The 21278-nt window shown below is 35.1% G+C and overlaps 3 protein-coding genes and 1 pseudogene across 3 annotated transcripts; 2 read left to right on the top strand and 2 right to left on the bottom strand.

The window, feature by feature from the left end:
- LOC110809754 (oxidoreductase, 2OG-Fe(II) oxygenase family protein) lies at positions 1 to 6162 on the top strand. The gene is made up of 7 exons (XM_022035666.2): positions 1 to 745; positions 3443 to 3573; positions 3717 to 3834; positions 4413 to 4529; positions 4658 to 4776; positions 4963 to 5117; positions 5258 to 6162. The coding sequence occupies exons 1-7, from the start codon at positions 238 to 240 to the stop codon at positions 5742 to 5744; spliced, it is 1635 nt and encodes a 544-aa protein (XP_021891358.1). The 5' UTR covers positions 1 to 237; the 3' UTR covers positions 5745 to 6162.
- A 420-nt stretch (positions 6163 to 6582) lies between these two features.
- On the bottom strand, positions 6583 to 8367 carry LOC110809758 (BSD domain-containing protein). The gene has a single exon (XM_022035679.2). It carries the CDS (start codon positions 8250 to 8252, stop codon positions 6852 to 6854), a length of 1401 nt encoding a protein of 466 aa, XP_021891371.1. The 5' UTR covers positions 8253 to 8367; the 3' UTR covers positions 6583 to 6851.
- A 7564-nt stretch (positions 8368 to 15931) lies between these two features.
- LOC110821289 (putative galacturonosyltransferase-like 4 pseudogene) lies at positions 15932 to 17205 on the bottom strand (annotated as a pseudogene).
- A 1398-nt stretch (positions 17206 to 18603) lies between these two features.
- On the top strand, positions 18604 to 21239 carry RRP4 (ribosomal RNA processing 4). Its single transcript, XM_022051159.1, has 7 exons — positions 18604 to 18920; positions 19050 to 19151; positions 19298 to 19343; positions 19706 to 19795; positions 20228 to 20293; positions 20390 to 20458; positions 20638 to 21239. Exons 1-7 carry the CDS (start codon positions 18766 to 18768, stop codon positions 21097 to 21099), a joined length of 990 nt encoding a protein of 329 aa, XP_021906851.1. The 5' UTR covers positions 18604 to 18765; the 3' UTR covers positions 21100 to 21239.
- Positions 21240 to 21278: the final 39 nt, after the last annotated feature.

The raw sequence follows: 21278 nt of genomic DNA on the forward strand, positions 1-21278 counted from the left end.
AACCCCCCAGCGAAGCCCCTCCGTTTCATCTGCAACCCAGCCCTTCGCTTTCACCATCTTCCCTTCTCTCTCTCTCTCTCTCTCTCTTGCGAAAACTCCTGATAGATTCACCGAAAGTCCGGCCGGAAAGTGATCATATACGACCAGATATCTCTGAGTATCAGTCAAAGTAGCGAGAGTTGAAGCCGGGGAAAAGAGCAACATTAGTAGTCTGTGGAGAGCTTTTGAATTCGATAGATGCCGATGGCGGCAGGGGCAGCATCGCCGGCCGATAAGGCGGCTCCGAAGGCGGTACCGATGCAGGAGCCGGAGATGGAAACGGAGGTGAAAGACGCGTTCGCCAAAGACGCGATCATCGCCTGGTTCCGCGGGGAGTTCGCGGCGGCCAACGCCATTATTGACGCTCTGTGCGGGCACCTGGCTTATGTGGCGGGTGGAGCGAGTCCAGAGTACGAGCCGGTGTTCGCGGCGATCCATCGCAGGAGGCTCAACTGGATTCCTATCCTCCAGATGCAGAAGTATCACTCCATTGCTGACGTGGCGGCTGAGCTGCGGAAGGTGGCCGCAAGAAAGACGGAGGAGCTCGAGGAAATCAAGACGAAGAAAGAGAGCTGTCACGAGGAGACGAAAGCTTGTATGGATGTTGAAGAGGAGAAATTCGCGGAGAAGTCGTCGGGAGATGACGGAAATGGTGTTGGAGAAGAAGTCGAGGATGATTCTCCAGCTAGTGATATTACTGATTCAGGTAAGTCCAGTGATAACTCTTTCTCTTTTTGTTCTTTTTTTTTTTTCCCGTTTTGGAATCTCTAACCGAAATTATATCTGTGATTTATTGAGAGATTATCGTTTTCTTGTTTTTGAATACCTGATGTTCGTGTCTGGTGTTTGATTTGACTGAATGTGAATCCAAATTTCATTGAATTTTGGTGACTCCAAATCCGCCGGAAAAGCATTGAGAGGACCATCAAACCTCTTAATTCGAATACGATTCCTCAGTTTTGTTTCTTCGGCCTTGACAATCCCTTTTTTTTTGGATTCAAGGTCTTCGCAATTTTAATATATGATTAATTTGGCCATCCAATTCTCCGTGATAAGGAGCTCAATCAATGACAAAAGGACAAAGCATTGTTTTTTTTTTTTTTCAAAATAATGATTGAAATAATCTTTTCTTTGGTTTTTGAGAAAAAAAGTGAGGCAAAAAGGAAGGTGCTCCTGAAATTCTACGGTGTTCCACTTCCGTAGAGGAAATAAGGAAGAGCACTCATCAGCTTCTTTTCAGAGTTTTGTTTCTTTTTTGTTTTTGGTGCTTTTGAAAAACTGTGAGAAAATTCTGTTATTTTCATCATTTTCTCACATTAAACAAACAGAAACCGTGCTTTTCTCCTTTGTATTCGAGATTTCAGCTACCGATCGAGAATTTCTTGCTCTGAACTCAAATTTGTTGTTTGGTGATGATAATGTTGCTTTTGATCTGTTCAGCGTTGACAGATTAGATTCTCTGAGAGAAAATTCTGAAAATTTCCAAATTTTTTTTTATCTCTGTTTTGTTTTCTGTAGCGAACAAGGAAAATTAATAGCAGTAAAATAAAGCTGATAAAATACCAAGTTGCGGTTATTACTTTCCGTAGGTTTAAGAAGGGTTTGAGAACCTCGAGGTCAGGGTCAGGATTGTCTGCATCCGGTGTCATAGTTAGTTTCGGGACTAGCAAATACGTTGGCGTGATCGCCTAGGGATGTGCGCAATGATTTTATTTCAGGCGGCTTTTCGTAAAAACCGTCTGATCTTAAGATGATGTCATGGTATGCATTATTGACGTTAGTGTTTCATCTGGTCCGGGTTGCTGGGTCTAGTGTGTTGACAATTTGGGTGCCGATCCCGAGATAATAGATTTTGACAAATGGTGAGTCGACTCGTTTGACCGGACCGGATTTGGCGGGTCCAGTACGGGATCTGTAGCTGAGGCGAGCGGTTCAATGAAAGAAGGTAGAGAATTGGAATTAGGAGAAACGAAAGCTGGTGTTTGGATAGGTAGATTAACTAGTTCTGACGGGGGATAAAAGTACACTACTGTCCTGTTACGATGATTTTCACTCAGATGAGGTGTCCGTTTCTGGTTCCACATGGTACATCGTGCAAGGTGACAGCTGTTTTGTGAAGGCTGCAACGCTTCCTGTTCTGGAGAGATTTTTGTTTGGGTTATGGGAGTGCAGCCCTGTGAAATTATCATTTAGGCTGCATAAATTGTTATAAAATTACATCAGTTTTTTATGAATTTTTTTTTTAAAAAATACTAAATGACAGTGTTCCAAATTATTTATGGTTTGAGAGTGTTTAATAATTTTTCCACCTTTCCAAGAGTTGGAAAAAAAATTTTGATATAAAAATAAACGTGAATATAAAATGAATTGATAGAATTACATCATCTTAAATAAAGTCTTAGTATATTATATTGAAAGAGTTGTACCTTATATAGTTCTTTTATACTATTATATCAATTAGAATTGTTAAATCTAGGAGTAGGGTTGCACATATTGAAGGTTCTATGCTAATATCTATGATTGGGTTGTGATGCTGAGACCTAGCTCGTATACCAAGGTGTTAGAACATGCCTAGTTGGCCAAAGACTTCATTTCGGCAAGACACCAATGCATTGCCTAAGTTCATACCCAACAACAACAACCCCAATAACCTATAAGAAGATTGCTCAATCCAGTAAGTAACCACCCTGATAAATGAACCTGAGTTGCCTTTCTCCTGACTCTACCTCCACCTACTAGACAGCCTGCTAACCTTCCCAACCATGTCAACATTATGGTCGCTGACATGGTAATCAGGCTGCGATTCAATAATCAGTTATGCAGTTATTAATTAGCATAAACTTTTAATCAAAATTATCTTTTTTATTTCATGACAATAAATTTTTTTTTTTACAAAATTATTGTTCTTGCTTACTAAACAAATGAAACATCATACCATAAACATGAAACTATAGTTCTTGTTTTTCTCTTTTTCTTTCATAAAATAGAAGACCATGGACTGACTTATAATATGTTTGGAGTGAATAATTTTTTGGTTTTCTATGTTTCAAATTTTGATAAAAATATGACTCTTAAATGAATCTAATTCATGTGATTTATACGATATGATACATTTATCTTATATATATTCTTTAAATTTACATCTATATCTCAATCTCATTTTAAATATTGTGTTACGAAATCATTAATTCTTAATTTATATATATATTTCTTTTGGAAAGGGAGACAAAAAATAGTATTTTAATAGTAAAAAAATAAACTTTAAATTATTTTTTAGAATTTTGTTATGTAGAAATAAGAAAAAGAATAAATTGATATTACTTGCATAAGTTGCTCTATTATATATGCTTATGTGATTAATTATCATATGATTTCATATTTCAATATTTTATTGGATTTATAGGATCTCAGGAATTGCAACATTCTATTGAAAGTATTGAAATATGCTCAGACCATAAAGATTGTAGTTCACGAAATTCTCAAATCAAGTTGACAAAAGGTTTTTCAGCTAAAGAACAAGTGAGAGGACATATGGCAAGTTCTTTTCTTTACAATTTAATTTAGAATATTTTTTTATTATTTTTTAATACAGAATATGTATTCAGTTAATAATATATATTGTGAAAATAAAAAGTGCAGTTGATTATTACTGATTGTTAAGTAATTACAATTGGCAGGTGAATGTTGTGAAAGGACTAAAATTGTATGAAGACATATTTACAGAATATGAAATATTTAAATTGACTGATTTTGTGAATGAAATTCGGGTTGCCGGCCAGAACGGAGAACTTTTAGGTAATTTTTCTACTTTAGAACTTTGTTCTCATAATCTCTTTTATTTATTTCATAGTTTTGATTAACTTCCTTATTTACAATTTATTATAAACTAACAACGTCATATCTTTTACTTTCTTAATATGTATTAATTGATTGTAAATAAGAAATTTATCACTAACAGCTCAATATTTTTTAAAGTCCGGTCGAAGTAACCTAGAAACACAATTTAATAAGTTAGTGAATATGGAATAATAAACCTCTGAAAGTAGGAGGTCCACCTGGGGCCATTAATCTGTATTTTCAGCTTTAGGATTATTTTGCTTTATATGTACATTTCAGGTTAAAATCATATACATATATGGATATAATGTTTTCTTATTCATATTCTAATTCTATTTTTATAGTATAATTTTATAGAGTGAAGAATTCATAACTTTCCAATATTTGTTTATAACTATTTTATTTTTTTATTATAATAATTATGTTTATGTAAATTAAAGTTTATGGAATAACTCCTCTCAAAAATAAATGAAGGTCATTGAGACCTTGTTGAACTTTTTATTCACGAATTCAAGTTTACTTTTCTCATATTGCAGGTGAGACCTATATTTTGTTCAACAAGCAGGTCAAGGGAAACAGGATTGAATTGATCCAATTTGGGGTTCCAATTTTTGGTCACATAAAAGATGAACCCTCTGGTGACAACCAATCAAGTAAGTAGACTTCTGCATCTTAATTCTAGTTTGGTTTTTCGCCCTTTATCCTGTATGTATGCTTGTTAATATGCGTATTATATTGCCGGTTTCAAGGTAATATTGTAATAGATTATTCTTGTTTGCAGGTAATAATCTCGAGCCAATTCCACCTCTTCTCGAAAGTGTCATTGATCACTTAGTGCAGTGGCAATTAATACCTGAATATAAAAAACCAAATGGTTGTATCATTCACTTCTTTGATGAGGTAATTTTTTTTTTTTTTGGGTACATCATCGAGTTCATTTCTTTATTATTGAGTAACTATATAATAGATTTAAGGTTATTCAATATCATTTGATTGGCATTTTAGGCGCGAATCTCTTAACGTTCAGTTCCATACAAATAAAGAAGCTATGGAAGAAAGTGACAATGGTGCATGTATTGTTTGCAGGATGAATATTCACAACCTTTCCTAAAACCACCTCATTTGGACCAGCCTATCTCTACTCTCCTACTTTCCGAATCAAGCATGGCTTATGGGCGCATTCTTGTAAGTGATGGTGATGGAAACTACAAGGGACCACTCATGCTTTCACTTAAAAAGGGGTATGCTTAAAGTTACTGCAATTTTATTTTGCAGATCTGAATATTATTCAGTGTTGGATATCCATATCTCCATCCTTAACACCATGTGTTTCATCTGTTTGTCATGATAAAACTAAGTCACCTGAATCACAATCTTGTAGGTCTCTGTTAGTAATGAGGGGAAACAGTGCTGACATGGCAAGACATGTAATGTGCCCATCTCCAAGCAAAAGGGTCAGTATCACATTCTTCCGAGTTCGTCCTGAGTCTATCCAACACCAGGCTCCACCAACTACTCCCCAGGCTGATGCCATGACTTTGTGGCAACCAGCCGTCCCAAGCCCCTATCCAATGCCAAATGGAGCTCTCAATGGCTACGAGTCCATGAATGGGATGTCCAAATGGGGAATCCTTCGTGCCCCTGTGGTCATGTTGACTCCAGTTCGTCCTGTGATGCTGAACCCTAAAAGTCTCGATCGGGGTGGAGCTGGCACCGGAGTCTTCTTGCCATGGACAGTCGCTTCGAGGAAGCCTACCAAACATCTTCCACCTCGTGCGCAAAGAGGACGTCTTCTTGCATTACCTTCATCAAGCAAAACACATGTGGCAGAGTCCACATCTGAGGCAGGTATCAGCATTGGAGGTTAGTGAGTATTTGAATTTAGCCTCTCAGGTAGTGCTGGGCCAAAAGCGAAAAATTGAATCAACATAGATATTGCTCATGTTACTTTGACTTCTCACTCAAGGAAGCTGCCTAAATGTACAAACAAAGGCCCAACTGCCGCTAGAGGTCTTCCTTTTCACTTTCAATTTTTTTTTTTTTTTTTTTTTCTGTCTTTGTGACTTAGTAAAGGGTTAGTTTGTTCTCTTTCATTTTCATTTTTCTTTTCTCTATGTCTCTTTGTGAGTTTAGTAAGTTTTCGGTTCTAGAGTTCTTGGAGTATACATCTTCGATGCCAACCATGATAAGGCATTAGCGTTAGTTGAGCTTTAAATCTGAGGCTTCCAAACAATAGAGATAATTTTGTATCAAGTTATTTAATTAATCTCTCTTTCTTCAATTTCATTGATGGTACCTTTTTGTTTTTTGCCTCTTCCATTTGTTCCTGTACAATTTCCTACTTTTCTCACTCTAAGATTTCTTGATGAACATAAATTCGGGGATAAAAATGAGAAGGACATTTTTGTCTGCGGCCTCTAACAGAAGGGTCAATAATCTAGAAGTTCTTTTAGAAATGAAATACACAAGCTGGATCAGTATAGAGAATTTCGAAAGCTTCACTATGCATGAAGTCAGAAGTAACCAAAAGAATGCTTCTTCGAGTGGTAAATTATCGATTCTTAAGCCATAGGTTCCAAAATTTCTCCTCCTATATATGTACACACACACATTGCAGCCGCAAGCACAAGCAAATCACACAGGAAAATCAAATGAAAAATTATTTCTTAAGCTATAGGTTTCAAAATCCATAAGGACACACAAATAGGAACGAAAAAGAGGAATATTATTACAGTTGCTCAAACTTTGAGCTATTAACACTTACAAGTACATAATAATGAAACATATTTGCAGTCAAAACCAAATCAAAAGGGTTAAAAAGAAGAAAAAAAAAAAAAAAAAGCTCCCAAATTTCTATGTTTCTTAAACTTCATAATAAATATCCAATATGGACGAAGTTTAGAAAGGAAAAAAAAAAAAAAAGAGTACAATGCAGTGAAATGAAAAAGATTTAAACTTGACAATCAAAGTTCAGATCAAGCTTTAGCCGGCTCATCATCATCATCATCATCAATATCCCAACTCAAGTCTTCATCTTCCTCTGCAGCACTCAGCCGCTTCCGCAGTTCAGCACGATTAGGGCTTCCACTGTGGGTCACTTTCTTCTCATCAATACTACTCAGATCCTCAATCTCATCCCATCCCATGTCTTCTTCATCAGCTACAGAAGCCTGGCTGGCTATAACTGAATTTTCACTGCTTTTATTACTTGATTCCCCCGCGGTAGTTGCAGAAGCAGCAGCCTTCCCTTCCGATTTCTCACCAGATTTCAAATCGAAATCTTCCTTAACCAACCCAGGATTACTCTCAGAATGCACGTTTTCATCTGCAACACCAGACCTTTCATGCCCTGATTCTTTAACCAAAATCTCCTCTTTAACTATTTGCTCAGAGACTCTATTGCCCGATGGTGAATCTTTCTCAACCTTGGATGCCCCGTTGTTAACTTCGCTGACAACTACAGAGTTTCCAACTTGGGATTCAACAATTTCCACGGAATCTTTGTTACCCACTATTTCATTCTCCTTCGACCACATCTTGGAACCTGAACTAATGCTGTCCTCCATCTCATCATCATCAACATCCCAACTTAACTCCTCCTCCTCTTCCCTCGAAATCGCTCTCTTCACAAGATTAGCCCTCACATCCTCAGCTTGCTTAAGCTTGTGCACTTTATAGAAATACCTAGACCAGAAGGTCTCCTGATCGACAGTATTAGGAACAACCTTATTGTATACACTCTCCATGGACCCATTCTCCTCCAACAATCTCTTCATTTCCTCTCTCTTCTCATCTAGAACAAACCCTAACTTCCACTTTCTGTATTCTTCCACATCCTCCGGTTCCTCGCAGTACGTATTCGCATCACCTTGAATTGCGCTAATCTGAGATTCGAATCGGCTGTATCGTTTCGAGCTCAAACTCCGATGAGCACCATGATTCTTACTGCTATTGGTGTCGGATGAATCGGATTCGTTATCAGCGGCTAGGATTGCGTCCTTACCTTGGGAGATGATCTGCGCGGTTCCTTTTAGCACGGTGCTTCCAAACTCATCAATGGCGTGTGTCACGGTCTCGAGCGACCCCTGCGCCACTTCGATCTCCTTCTTCAGACCTGTGCCGAACTCTTGGAGATCACGACGGTAAGTGTCGATCACCGATTCGGACTTAGTTGCAAGGGTTTTTATCAGACTCCCGAAGCTCCAAGCACCGGCTATATCAGTACTAGGTTTAGTCTCGGGGTTCGCATTTGGTTGATTAGGAGACGAATCCGGCTCTGGATTTTCTGGTTCTTCCCCCATTTGGGAAGAATCGGAATCGGAATCCGTCTTGGGCAGTTCTGGTTCATCTGCAAAGACGGATTTGAAGAAATTCATGTTGGAAAAATTTAGGGTTTCGGCTTCACAAGAACGTGGAGAGAGAAATTGGGGATTTCTGGATGTGAAATTGAAAATGAAATGTCTACTTCAGTTCTCCCCTCTTCGCGATCAGATCTGGGTGGACATGTCACACGGTGCGTTTCGGCGTTGGGTTCGACCGGGTAGATGGGTCATAATTCGGTGATCCACTGACCCGTGTATGGAACTTGAAATCATGAATAAATAAAATCGAAATTACTAAACTAAAATATTAATTTATTGGTATAAATTCAATGAATTAATTAAAGTAATTATTTTGAGTTATTTTTAAAAAATCGAAACAATTGAAAAAAATTAAAAAAAAAGATGTTTTAAATAAATAAAAATGTTAAATATTAAATTATAATAAAAGATATTAAATACTAAATAATAACTAGTACCAAAATTTAAAAATTAATTTAGTAATTTATCCTTTAAAATGTATGTATTAATTACAACATGTTTGAATTTAATTTGATTGAAATTCAACTAGGATTTAATTTAAAAAATTGGCAAAAAATTTCAAACTGAATTCAGTTAATAAATTGAAATGGAGTTAAACCAGTGTATATTAAAATATTAAATTAAATTAGTCAATCTCGAATTTGATATTTAATTTAAAAATTGATTAACATATATTTTATTATTGCGTAAATAGTAAAATAATTTATCTACTATTATAATCTTTTTATTTTATTACGTTTTTTTTTTTGTTTCGTTCAAGCTTTTAACAATTAAAATTTTTCTAAATAAATACTGATAGTTAGTTTCTGTTAACCAATTATTAGTCAACGTTATGTGTAATACACGGCAAGCCCAATGTCGTCTTCCACCTAATAAATAAAAAAAAAGGACTCACCCGAGCCCAAACTGCAGGCCTTGCACGAACAATCTCCCTTTCCTTCTTCTTATCTGTAACACAATAAGGGTTTTGAGGATGAGGTTAGTAGAAAGAAAATGGGAGGAAGCTAGACTGAGAAAAAGAGATGAAGTGACTCTCGAAATGGTAAGGTGATTGAGATGATCGTTGTTGTGTTGACGTCGATGGAGACAAGAGGTATTATAAATTTTAAACATTGAAAATAGAAATTTGTAGTTAAATCCTACAATGTGATGAGTACTTGTGTAATGAACCCTAGAAGAGAGAGAGAGTGGGCCAACAGAGAAGATAGGGAGCCAGGAGCCGTGAAATCTTAGAAGAGTTGGTGAGGAAGGAAACTGAGAGGAGGAGGTATGGTAGGTGAAATGGTGAGGAACTCAAGCGGGAGGGAGGAGCAAAAATGAGACTGGAAAAAATATATACACGTCTATGTCAGTAAATGTATATGCGCCAGAATATCACCAGAGAGAAATAAATTCAGAAAATATAGGGATTAGGCAAGGAAGTGTATGAATATATGTAGAATAGTGCTTGACAATCATTAAAGAGAGAGGAAACTAGAGGTGTCGAAGTTAGGCTGGGAATGGAGTATGGAACGGGGCTTGTGGTGGCTGGAGTGCCCTGAGAGGGACGATTATGAGAGATGAGAGTGAGAGATATATAGGAGAGTATAATGAAAACATGAAGTGTGGGATGGATGTTACAAACAGTGTGTGTGTTACTAAATAGGGGAAAATAGTGGTGTGAAGTGAAAGGGGAGGGAGTGATGGAAATATGCAATAACAATGTGTGTGTGTGTGTGTGTATGTTATAGGACATGAATAACGAATATGTGAAAATTGTATGGACTCTGTCGATTGTACATGTGTGTGTGGATGTGAAAATGAACTACTTTGTGTGCGGATTGAATATGTATGCCTATATGAAATATTTTATGTGTTTGTTGTATATGCATGTATGTATGATGACTGATTGTGATTGTAGAGATTGTATAATTATAGTCGTTGTATTTTTCTAGTGTGGGAATACCGATGTTGGCTGTCGATGGATCTTGGTGATGGAATAAGGGGGAATCGCCGATATTAACGACTGGGGGTTACTGGAAGAGTAACGGTGTGAGTATGTGGTCGGTTTAGGGTCGAGGGTTGGCGAAAACGAGAATAGGTTGGGTCACTGATATTGGTGATGGATAGGGATAACCTAAAGGGTAACGGTGTGAGTGTGTGGCCGATTTAGAGTCGATGATTGACGGAAATGGAGATGAGTTGGGTCACCGATATTTGTGATGGTAAGGGGTTTCCTAAAGAGTAATGGTGTGGGTGTGTAGCTGATTTATGGTCTGAGTGGACAGTTATGTCATGTACTATTATTGTGGTATATAATGGTGACCTTATGTGGTAAGAGTTAATGATTTTCTTTCAGGGAGGGTTGTGATTATAGTGGTGGTAAGTGCGTAAGGGTATAGGAAGTGAGACATTAATGTAGGCATTTAACTGGATTTTCATGATATATTTATATTTTGAATTTATTTTACTGAACTTGTATATGCTCATTACCTATTATTTACGGATGATGTAGCACAGAAAATTGGATCAGAGTTGCACTCTTTCGAGTTTAACGTGTAGAGGAGACTGGATGGGAAGTATGGGTAGTAAACCAGAATACTTATATAATTAATGAAGATTAGATTATTTTGAAATGAGAACTGTGTAATTGTGATCTACAGTATTAATAGAGGTATGATGGAGAAACTTTAAACATTAAATGATTAGATTTATATATTTATTATATATCAGATTATGATTAGATTTATATATTTATTATATATCGGATTATATGATGTTTATAGAATTTGGTTATAGAATAATATATGTTATATCAGGTATGCAGTCAGGGTCGTCGTAACGCCTCTGAAATTAAGTTTGAGACGTTACACTATGTGTAGAAGTTGCATGGCGTTACCTGATTGAATGTTGATGACATACAAATTTTTTCTACGTCTTCTTTTTAATTTTAGAAAATAAAAATGGTTTATGATAAAAGAAATATTAAATACCATGTATTGTCTGTAACAACCAAAAAAATAACAAAAAACCGTAAGGGGCAGAAGAGAGGGGCGGAGAATAAAAAAAGAGGAATAAGAAGAAGAAGAAGACGAAGAGAGCGGCGTTGGCGCACAGAAAGGAGCGGCGTTGGCGCACAAAAAAGAGCGCCACCAACGTCGTCACTCGTCGGACGTTTAGAGGTAAGATTGGCGTAGTGTCGACCACCGATCCCCCGTTTTGTATTTGTGTATGTATATTTATTTATGTATCTATATATATATATAAATGTACGTGTAGTTATAGATATGCATATATACAGTATATATAAATATATATATACGGCATATGTGTACGCATTTTATATATATGTACAACGTTTATTTATGCATGTCCGTATACATATGTGTGTGTATTTGTAGATAAATATATATGTTGTATATATATATACACATATGCGCGTTAGTGTAGTTATATATATGTATACATTAGGTATGTGTGTGCGTCTTATATAAAAATATATATGTAGGGTTCATGTATTTGTGTTCATATATACACATATATATGTATGTACATTTGTAAATATATATATATATGAAAAATTTGCATATAAATATAGACTGCATGAGAGCGACTCTATAATTGTATATATGTAGTATATTATGCACATATATATGTAGTTGGATGTGAATTTTTCTTTTTAAAAAATAAGATTTAAAAAATATTTGAGTTTCTGAATTTAGAGTATGAAATAGAAATAGCATTTGAATAAGAAACAATTTATTAGTTATCATGAGAGAGAGTATACGGACTTGGTATATAGAATGAACCTATCGTGGATGTGTCATCAATAGTACAGAGTTGAGAAATCTCATAACATATGAGGTTAGGAGTTGATTTAATTACACTCATACGGTACGAGATATTAAAACAGTCTATAATTATGGCACCTATTACCGGACGGGGTATGAGGACGACAGATAAACTGTAAAAAAAATATTTTGTATATCCGCATGTAGCGGAGATCCCTATAAACCCCCAATGATATCGGTAATGAAAATGACAATTTACAATCAAAATGAAAAATGGTAGTAATCATGGTTTCGGTGAAATTGTAAGAAATTCAAAGTTTCACATTTATTGAGATATGTGTTGATTGTGTTTCTCACTGTGATTCTAACGATATCTTAATGTTATGTATGAGTTATTGCATGAACTGATACTTATTATTTGTTCTGAAAATGAAAACTATCTGAACACGTACCTAACATGGTTGATGATATTTATGAATGTGAAACGAGATTATCTGAATATAAATCTAATATAATTTGATGCTATTTATGAATGAAAATAATATGTACAACATTTAAATATGAACATGTTTAAAATGAGTAATGAAAAGTACGAGATTCTTGATTATTTTCTAAGGTTATATTTAGCAATAATGATGATGAATATGATTGTCTTTTAAATCAGATTCCTTTAAATATAAAGTACTGTGTTATATGTGAAAATATTATTATGTTTGAGATTTTAGTTTAAATAAAATCTGCATATGTTTTATAAATCTGATGTGATGGATGAATGCATGGTTTGTTTATGGGCACTGTCTCTTTTCTTACTGAGCACGTGAACCTCATCCCAATTCACACCTCCATTAATACAAATTACTTCCGATCATGAGCACGTTCAAAGTCGAAAGGAAACTCTGGATGAACCTTTAGATATTTTGAAAGTATTGTTTTATAAAATAAATTTAATTATATTATACTAATGTAATATAAAGGGTTTCAACGAGTTTCATGATTTATAGTTTCGTACAAGAGATATATAATTAAAATTTAAAATTTAAAACATTATTACACAGATTTACCAGATTATATGCATGGGTTACTGCTCATTTCTTTCTAAAAAAATCGGGTCGTTACATTATCTATATTATTTTTCACTTTCTCCAACAAAAATTATTTTTGTAAAATTTTTTCAAGCCAAGTTGGAACTTATATTTTTCTAAACAAGCTTATATTTGGGTCTAGAACAAAATTTGAATTGAGTTTAAAATTCAAACTTAAATATGGAGATACTAAAGAAATCAAACTTAAATACCCATATACATATATATATATATATATATAATTTAACTTAGCTAGTTACTAACCCTACTTTCTTAACCTAATCCTTACTATTCTCACATGTTCAAGCTTTGTCTATATTCTCATGAGTTCATTCATTAATTCTTTTATATTGGTAATTTTGATAACAAAGGAATTGAAAAAGCATGCATACCCAAAATGCAAGAAGGTTCTTATATATATGATGTATATATATGTGTATATATCTGGTTGATCCTCTTTTCTTTGCTTCCTTTACCTCATTTTGCAAAGAAAATTTCAGGTTTCCCTCTCAATATATAAAGCATATGCATACCATAAATGATTAACACAAGAATCCCATATTCTATTAGTTCTCACTTTACCTTCTTTGACAACATAGTTTTAATTAATTTGTAGGACTTCCCTAAATTACATTTGTGGTTTAATCAATTCATAAATCTTTTGATACATTAAAAATATCAATAAATTTCATAATTTTTTTTAATGGGTTATTATGTTTGATCCGATAACGGAATCTTGGTTATATATCTACTCCTTTTTTAGTAAATATATTATATTACGAGTTAATTTTTATGTACTAGAATTAAATGTTTTAAGATCATTTCAAATACATATATATATTTTTTATATATTAATTCAATGTATTTTAAGATTTTATTCTCGATATACTAACAAAAGTTAAAATTTAAATAATCAAGATAAAGAATATATCTTCTTTTCAAAGTATAGATTGTTATATTAATAGAAAATTATGTAAAACAAGACTATTAATTAACCTATTTATATAATGGATGTATAATGTTTTTGGGTAAATATATTGCTGCAAAGCAAGAATATATCAGTTGCAAGCAAGGTAAAAATTCTACTTCAGCTTGGAATCAAATAGATTTGCTTATGATTTTTCTTGGAAAATCTGCTTTAATTTGGTTTTTGTTCAAGAAGAAATTATATTAATATGAACAAAATCCTCCTTTTGAATTTTAAAGAAGAAAGTAAATTGATTAAAGTGACATAATTCTCATTCTTTTCTCTTTCCCTATCCCATTTCCCAAGTATAGAATATTCAATATGCATACCCAAATGCCAAATCCCATGAACTATATATATATAAACCCTACAATTCATGCAATTTCTACTTGCCCACAAGACACAAATTTCCATTCCCTTTTGTTTTCTTGGAGAAAGTTTCTTTTTGTTTTGACGCGATGCAAGAAAGAGAGTTCGAGGATCATAGTTCCAAGCCTATTGGAATTTGTCATCGACTATTCAACTTCATCATCAATAGCTTAGCTAGCAACAGTACGAAGATACCAAAGACGCTGCAACCTGTGGCAGATCAGGGTGATGTCAAAGTACCGCCAGTGAATGAGCCTGTTAATGAAGTGAATACTAATGTTGCAACTAGTTTCTTTAAAGAGGATCGAGAATTACTTTCAATGCAATTCTACCGGAATGATATTGATGATGACAACAACAACAACGATGATAGAAAATCCTACAAGTCTGATATTGAAATCCATTTCAAGAAATCAGATCAAGATCATAGCCATGATAATCACCACGATCGGTTGGATCAATGGACTCCTATCGACAAACATAGTTCATCAGCAAACAAAAATGATCATGATCATGATCATACTACCAGCGCAAGAGAAAAAGTCAAAAAGAAAAACAAGATTATCGATCACCATGATGATCAGAAGCGAGAAGAGATAATCAAATCAGAACCAAAAAGGACGGTGACTATTCATCCTGATCACGAAAATGATCACGAGAATATCAAGATGAGAAATAAGAAAGGTAAAAACGTAAAAATAAGTGAAATCAACAATAACTTGCCGCTGGCGATAGAGTACGATCATAATCAGTTTTTGCCAACTGATACTCCGAGACATATAAGGCCGCTTCTGTATGCAGAATCTAGTATTAACGAAAAATCAGATGCTTTTATCCGAGCCAAGAAGGAAGCCATGAGAAGAAACATTAGCATTAGAAATAAAATATCTTGAAATTATTGTTAGTTAAGGTGAGCACAAATCAACCCAACTGGATTTGGCTTCTCTTACATATCCCCCCCTTTATGCATGCTTCTAATTTACTCTGTAAGCTATACATACATGTATATATATCGGTGTTGTAATTTGATGAGTATTACTGTTTCATGCATCATAACTTTGTAACCATTCATTTACTTTCAAAAATTTTCAATAAAAGAAAGATCAAAATTCATGTTGGGTTAAAACTTCTGAGTTCATAATCACATAACAAAACATAAACACAACATAAAACACAAAGTCAATTGAGAGCTCTAAAATCTGCCTTCCCATTCTAAAATCAAGAAAAAAAAATTCACAAGATTATCTATTTTTTTTTTTTTCTTTTAATCGTATTATATGCCTTTCTCCTTCAAATTAAATTAAGCTCCATACAATTACCTTATTTTTTTTTTTGCCCCCCCGGCTATAATAAAAGTATGAATTATAATAAGAATATCGAAGAATAATAAAATGATTTTTTTTTTTTCTCTCGCCTCTAAACTCTCTCGATCTCTTCGTGCATGGGAGTTACGTACCCGTCAGTTCATAATATATCCACATAACCTAGTTTATTGAATTTTTGTCTCAGCTTCTTTCTCGTAGATATATATATATATATATATATATATATATGCATGTATGTGTATCGATCCATACATATATACATATACTATATACCCTCTGGATCGGGTAGCCATTTGATGTTCCCGGTCGGGTCGGGTCGGGTCATTCTTCCAGGGAATGCATGGACGATGAGCGGTAAAGATCATAGGGCGCCCAAAGATGGTCAACGGTACAAGGTCTCCTAGAGTCAAGCCTGAGCCATGGCTTGCCTTTACCACTCCAATGGAGCAAGCTAATCGGTCCAGGGTGCAAGCTTCTGCATTTTCCTTCAAGGTTATCGCCGCCAAGTCCATGCTGGTTCCACCGGTGATCTACCGGCTTAATATTTCCGGCGAGCACCAGCAAAAACGGCGGCAGAGAACCCAGATGGTATATCCTCTTCTGCTTCTGCACCGCCATCCACTCCTCAACTTTCATGGTGTACCCTCCTTTTCTCCATTTCTCCACGTCAACCACCATCACCCCCGTGTTGAAATAACACGGCCGTCTCCCTTCAAATGTTCCGGCCAGCTCCGGCGCCGACCAGAACAAATCCGTAAAGTACTTTGTAAAGTTGGCGTGACAATATTCCGGCGCCGCAAGAACTTTTTTCTCAAGGTCAACATCCCAGAGCTTTGCAATATCGTCGACGACTACGAGGTCGGAGTCTAAGTAGATTACGCGTTTGACGTCGTCGGGGAGCGTGTCGGAGAGGTAGATACGCGCGTAGTTGAGAGGCTGGTCGAGAGCTTGACGGATTGACCTGGAGATTTTCCCACGAACCCGGTTCGGGTCGAACCGGTAAACCTTGAAGTTAAGGTAAGGGAAGGTGGTGTTGATGGTGGAAAAAACATGGTTGGGTTCTAAATTGGACCAGAGGAAATGGAAGACGACGTTTTCTGGACAAGCCGAATGTTGCAGAATGGAAAGCACGGCGGCCATGGTGCCTCTCAGGTAGTTTCCGTCGAGGGTCATGGACACGTGGATTGTCTTTTCACATCCCTCCCCATTGCGAAACGCCGGAGCTTCCCGGAATTCCGGGACGTCCGGGAAAGGTTTACGGATGACGCCGAGACGAACGCCGGCGGTGACGCCGTCGGCGAAGGAAGCGGCAGAGGCGGCGAGGAGGAGGGCGAAGAGAGGGACGGTGGAAAAGGCCATGAGGAGGGGGGGTTGGTGGGTTATCAAGAGGGGTGAAAGCGATAGAGATCAGGGGGGAAGAGAGGCAGCCATTGTTAGGCTGCTAATTAGCTGGTTTATGACCTGTTTAGGACAAAACTAATATTAATTACACCAAATAATTTTTTTTTTCCTTTTTGCTTCTATTCTTTCTTTAAATAATTATTTAATTTTTTAATAATTATTTTATTAATTTTATTATTTTGAGAAAAAAGAAAAATTAGAGAGAGGTTGGTGAGTTTTTTATTTATTTATTTATTTAATTTTTGTGAGGATGAGAAGATTATTCGGAATAACTTTTTGTGGGTTAAGATATTTTATATTAATTAATTAATTAATTAATTAATGTGTATTTTATTATAATTTTTTAATTCTTTAAAAATTTATATTTATTTTTTCCTCCATAATTGCCTCTTATTATGGTCTAAAATTATAGATTTATGAGTTTCCTTACTCAAATAATTAGCCAATTCAATTTCCTAACTAGTAATTTACCAAATAGTAATGAATAAACTTGCAAACTATAACTTTACTAATTAATAATTACATTTCCAAATTATTATTATTATTTTTTAAATATGAAAAATATAATTTATTTAGTCATGGGCATTTTAATTAATGACATTAATTAATTTATACATTTTTAGAGTAAATATTTATGTTTATTACTAGCATATAATGTTCAAATACATATTCTTAAAATACAAATTTTTAATATTTATTTTCAATTAATGTAATAATAAATAAATACCATATCATGGTGGCTTTTTTTTTTCTTTTTGAGAAAATAAATAAAGATAAGCATGTTGTATATGAATTTAATAAATTTAGGCTCACAAAACCCTCTAATTAATTTGAGATTTTTTAATAAGACAATTTAGAAAATATTTGAATTTATTTGAAAAGTATAATTAGAAGATTGTTTCAAAGATAAAAACTAGGTAGTATTTTATAACTTTCAAATTAAAATGCATATAAAAATAAAATTATTTATAATCTAAATAGTTCGATTGAATAGTCAATAACTTAAATAACTTGGTTAAAAAATTAATAAATTAATAAAAAAAATATACACAAATAATTAGTATGTCATAATTTTTATTCACGCGGATCTTGATCTCTTGTTTTACTAATTTAGTATTATTAATTCGTTCGATATAGATTTCTCGTTTTTGTTTTGGTCTTACGTATAAATACTCTTTAAAATGAAAATTCAAATTATGTATATATTATATACTGAATTAAAATATATCATATATTTTAAAATTTAATTTAGAAAATATATTATATATAATTAGGGTAAGACAATGAATGAAATAAAATGTTTGTTGTTTAATATTTTGATTATTGGCAGGCCGTAAAAAATGACGCACGTGGGCTAATAATTCAAAGCCCAGCCCATTAAGCTTAATATGGACCCGGATCCGGACCCGAATATCAACCCGAAAGATAAAATGAAGATCCGTAAAGATTGAGGAGATTCAAGAGAAGCTCCAGTAGCAGATGAACCCACTGAGTACTGAGACGGGCAAGGGTTTAAGATTAGGGTTTATGTTTCCTGGTTGAATTCCCGATTAGCACCATTTTCGTAGTTACTGGTTGGCAAAGGAGAGAAGAGAGGATAACGAAGGCGCGGAGATGAGAAAGTTACAGGTCTCGTTGTCGTTGAGTCAAACGCAGAAGATACGACTGGACAAAGCTCTCGAGAAGCTCCAGTCCTGCACCACCAACCCCAACGCATCCGTCATCGTTGCCGATTCCATCCCTGTCAACTACGAAGATGCCTTCCTCAAGTAACCTAACATCTCCATCTATGCATTTATCAAATTGTGAATATATATATATATCCATATAGACACACGCTTGTATACTGTTGATTCGTTTTTTTTTTCCTTCATCGAAACTTCTTTTTGGATAAATAGAGGACTTGGAACTGCTGACCACAACGGTGAAGTGGTGGCTACAGTCTGTGGAGTAGTAGAGCGTGTGAACAAGCTCGTTTATGTACGGGCCTTACGAGCCAGGTGCTATTATTTCTGTACTCTCTCTGGATTTTATCGCTAAGAAGTAGACTTTGAATCTTGTGGTATTTGTTTCCAAGTTGATTTTCCAAAATTCGACAGTGTGGTTTATCTAATGCATAAGGAAATTGCTGTTAAATGAATTTTAGGTACAAGCCTGAGGTTGGAGATATCGTGGTAGGACGGGTTCTGGAGGTAATCTCATGTTCATGGCAATATGATCTTTTGCTTTCTTGCATCCTGATTGGGGTGCCATGAAGTAGGTTATTGAAAGAGCAGAGTGACCATCACTAGGAATAAGCTTGATTCGAATTAGTGTTTAATGTGCTTTGAATCTTTGTTCTTGCTTAGAAGTTGACTTTTTGATAAAATTGATCGAATAGTTAGAATGTAAAATTCTTCTTGTCAAATTGTATTGTTAAGCAAAATAATCAGGGTACTTAAAAATCATTCATTTCCTGAAAAGTTCTTGTTTTTTTTTTTTTCGTTAACTTTCTCCTTTTCTACTCCCAAAGAGTTCCCATTTTCTCGTTTAACTTCTCCGTTTCTATTTTCAGATTGCTCAAAAGCGATGGAGACTGGAGATTAATTTCAACCAGGATGCAGTTTTGATGCTTTCTTCGATGAACTTGCCAGATGGTATCCAGGTATCTTCTTCTTTTTGAACATGTACTGCTGGCTGTTTGTTTTCTTTTAATACAGTTTTCCAACTATCATCCCTTATTTACAACTACTCGACTGTTGCTGAAAGGATAAGTAATAGAAGAATCTGATGTCTTTTTTCGTTGTCAAGAGAACTATTAGTTATTAATCCTTACGAGGTGCTTTGATGGTTAAATCTCAACTTACTTCAAGGCCCTTGGTTCAGAGATTGGTACCAGAGATAGAAGAGAGAGATATTAGTCAGTGGTGATGGGATAGAGTTCATTTCACAGAAATGTTTATTATCAAGAGTTTTGAAGCATAATAGCTGTCTTATATGATTATATTTAAGAACTGTAATTCTCACACTTCATCTTACCCTGGTTTTAGGTAAAATGTGTAACTTGGTCTTTAAATATCACTTGATTGATTTTCAGAGGCGGCGAACTGCTCTAGATGAACTCAACATGCGCAATATTTTTGAAGAGAATGATGTTGTGTGTGTAAGTCTGCCCAGTAGTACATCTTTTACCAGTTCATTGTGGCAGCAGGAAAACAGGAAAAAATTAACTGAATGCTACAAATGACATTTCTTTCAGGCTGAAGTTCGTAATGTCCACAATGATGGCAGCTTGCAGCTCCAAGCAAGAAGTCGAAAATATGGAAAGGTACGTTCAAGTTGTAAAGCGATACTTTTCTGGGTTATGCTTTCATGTTTCAAACATTTAACCCATCTCGGTTCTTAATTGAACAGAATTACTGCTTTCTGTTACATGTTTCTAAATATGGTGTTGTTTTGTACCTCAGTACTTGTTAATGCCATCACTAACATACTGATGAATTTCAGCTTGAGAAGGGTCAGTTGCTAAAGGTTGATCCTTATCTAGTGAAGAAAAGCAAGCAACATTTCCATCATCTCGAGCAATATGGAGTTGACCTTATACTTGGATGCAATGGATATATATGGGTCGGTGAACATGTGGAAGTTAGAGATAGTATGGTGGAGGATCAAATCAGTGACGTTGAACGTCAGAAGATCACAGCAAACAAAAATTCTACTAGTCTTGAGGAACAAGAGCTAATATATACCCCACTAGAGATGAGACAGAACATATGCAGAATTGCAAATGCTATCCGAGTGCTATCTAACTTAGGGTTTACGTTGATTGTTGAAGTGATAATGGACACAGTTAATGCGAGCAACACAAAGAATATTGAAATACACGACATGCTTGGATCAGAGTTCCATGTCGTAGTTGCAGAGAGAGAGGCTGATCGGAGAATCTCATTGACAAAGAGAAAAAAGTGAAACTGCCATTCCGAGTCTGTAATAAATTATGAACGTAGAGTAACTATTCTTCTGTAGCCCCCCCGAATGAAAAAGAGGATTATCTATACTCCCAGATGTGCGCTCTGAAATATAATAGTTGTTTGCTTGTTTTATCCAAATTCGAGGTTTACGAAGTTTAGATTCCAAAGTTGCTATTC

This window comes from Carica papaya, chromosome 5 (genome assembly GCF_054855325.1).
Source record: "Carica papaya isolate Zhongbai chromosome 5, ASM5485532v1, whole genome shotgun sequence".
Taxonomy (NCBI): domain Eukaryota; kingdom Viridiplantae; phylum Streptophyta; class Magnoliopsida; order Brassicales; family Caricaceae; genus Carica; species Carica papaya.

What these genes read in the sequence shown, in the direction of transcription:
- LOC110809754 (XM_022035666.2), top strand. Translation starts at nt 238, where the DNA reads ATGCCGATGGCGGCAGGGGCAGCATCGCCGGCCGATAAGGCGGCTCCG. An exon ending in AACAAGTGAGAGGACATATG is followed by an intron (nt 3,574 to 3,716) that starts GCAAGTTCTTTT and finishes TACAATTGGCAG; the next exon opens with GTGAATGTTGTGAAAGGACT. An exon ending in CTCTGGTGACAACCAATCAA is followed by an intron (nt 4,530 to 4,657) that starts GTAAGTAGACTT and finishes TCTTGTTTGCAG; the next exon opens with GTAATAATCTCGAGCCAATT.
- LOC110809758 (XM_022035679.2), bottom strand. Translation starts at nt 8,252, where the DNA reads ATGAATTTCTTCAAATCCGTCTTTGCAGATGAACCAGAACTGCCCAAG.
- RRP4 (XM_022051159.1), top strand. Translation starts at nt 18,766, where the DNA reads ATGAGAAAGTTACAGGTCTCGTTGTCGTTGAGTCAAACGCAGAAGATA. An exon ending in ACTTGCCAGATGGTATCCAG is followed by an intron (nt 19,796 to 20,227) that starts GTATCTTCTTCT and finishes ATTGATTTTCAG; the next exon opens with AGGCGGCGAACTGCTCTAGA. An exon ending in GAAGTCGAAAATATGGAAAG is followed by an intron (nt 20,459 to 20,637) that starts GTACGTTCAAGT and finishes GATGAATTTCAG; the next exon opens with CTTGAGAAGGGTCAGTTGCT.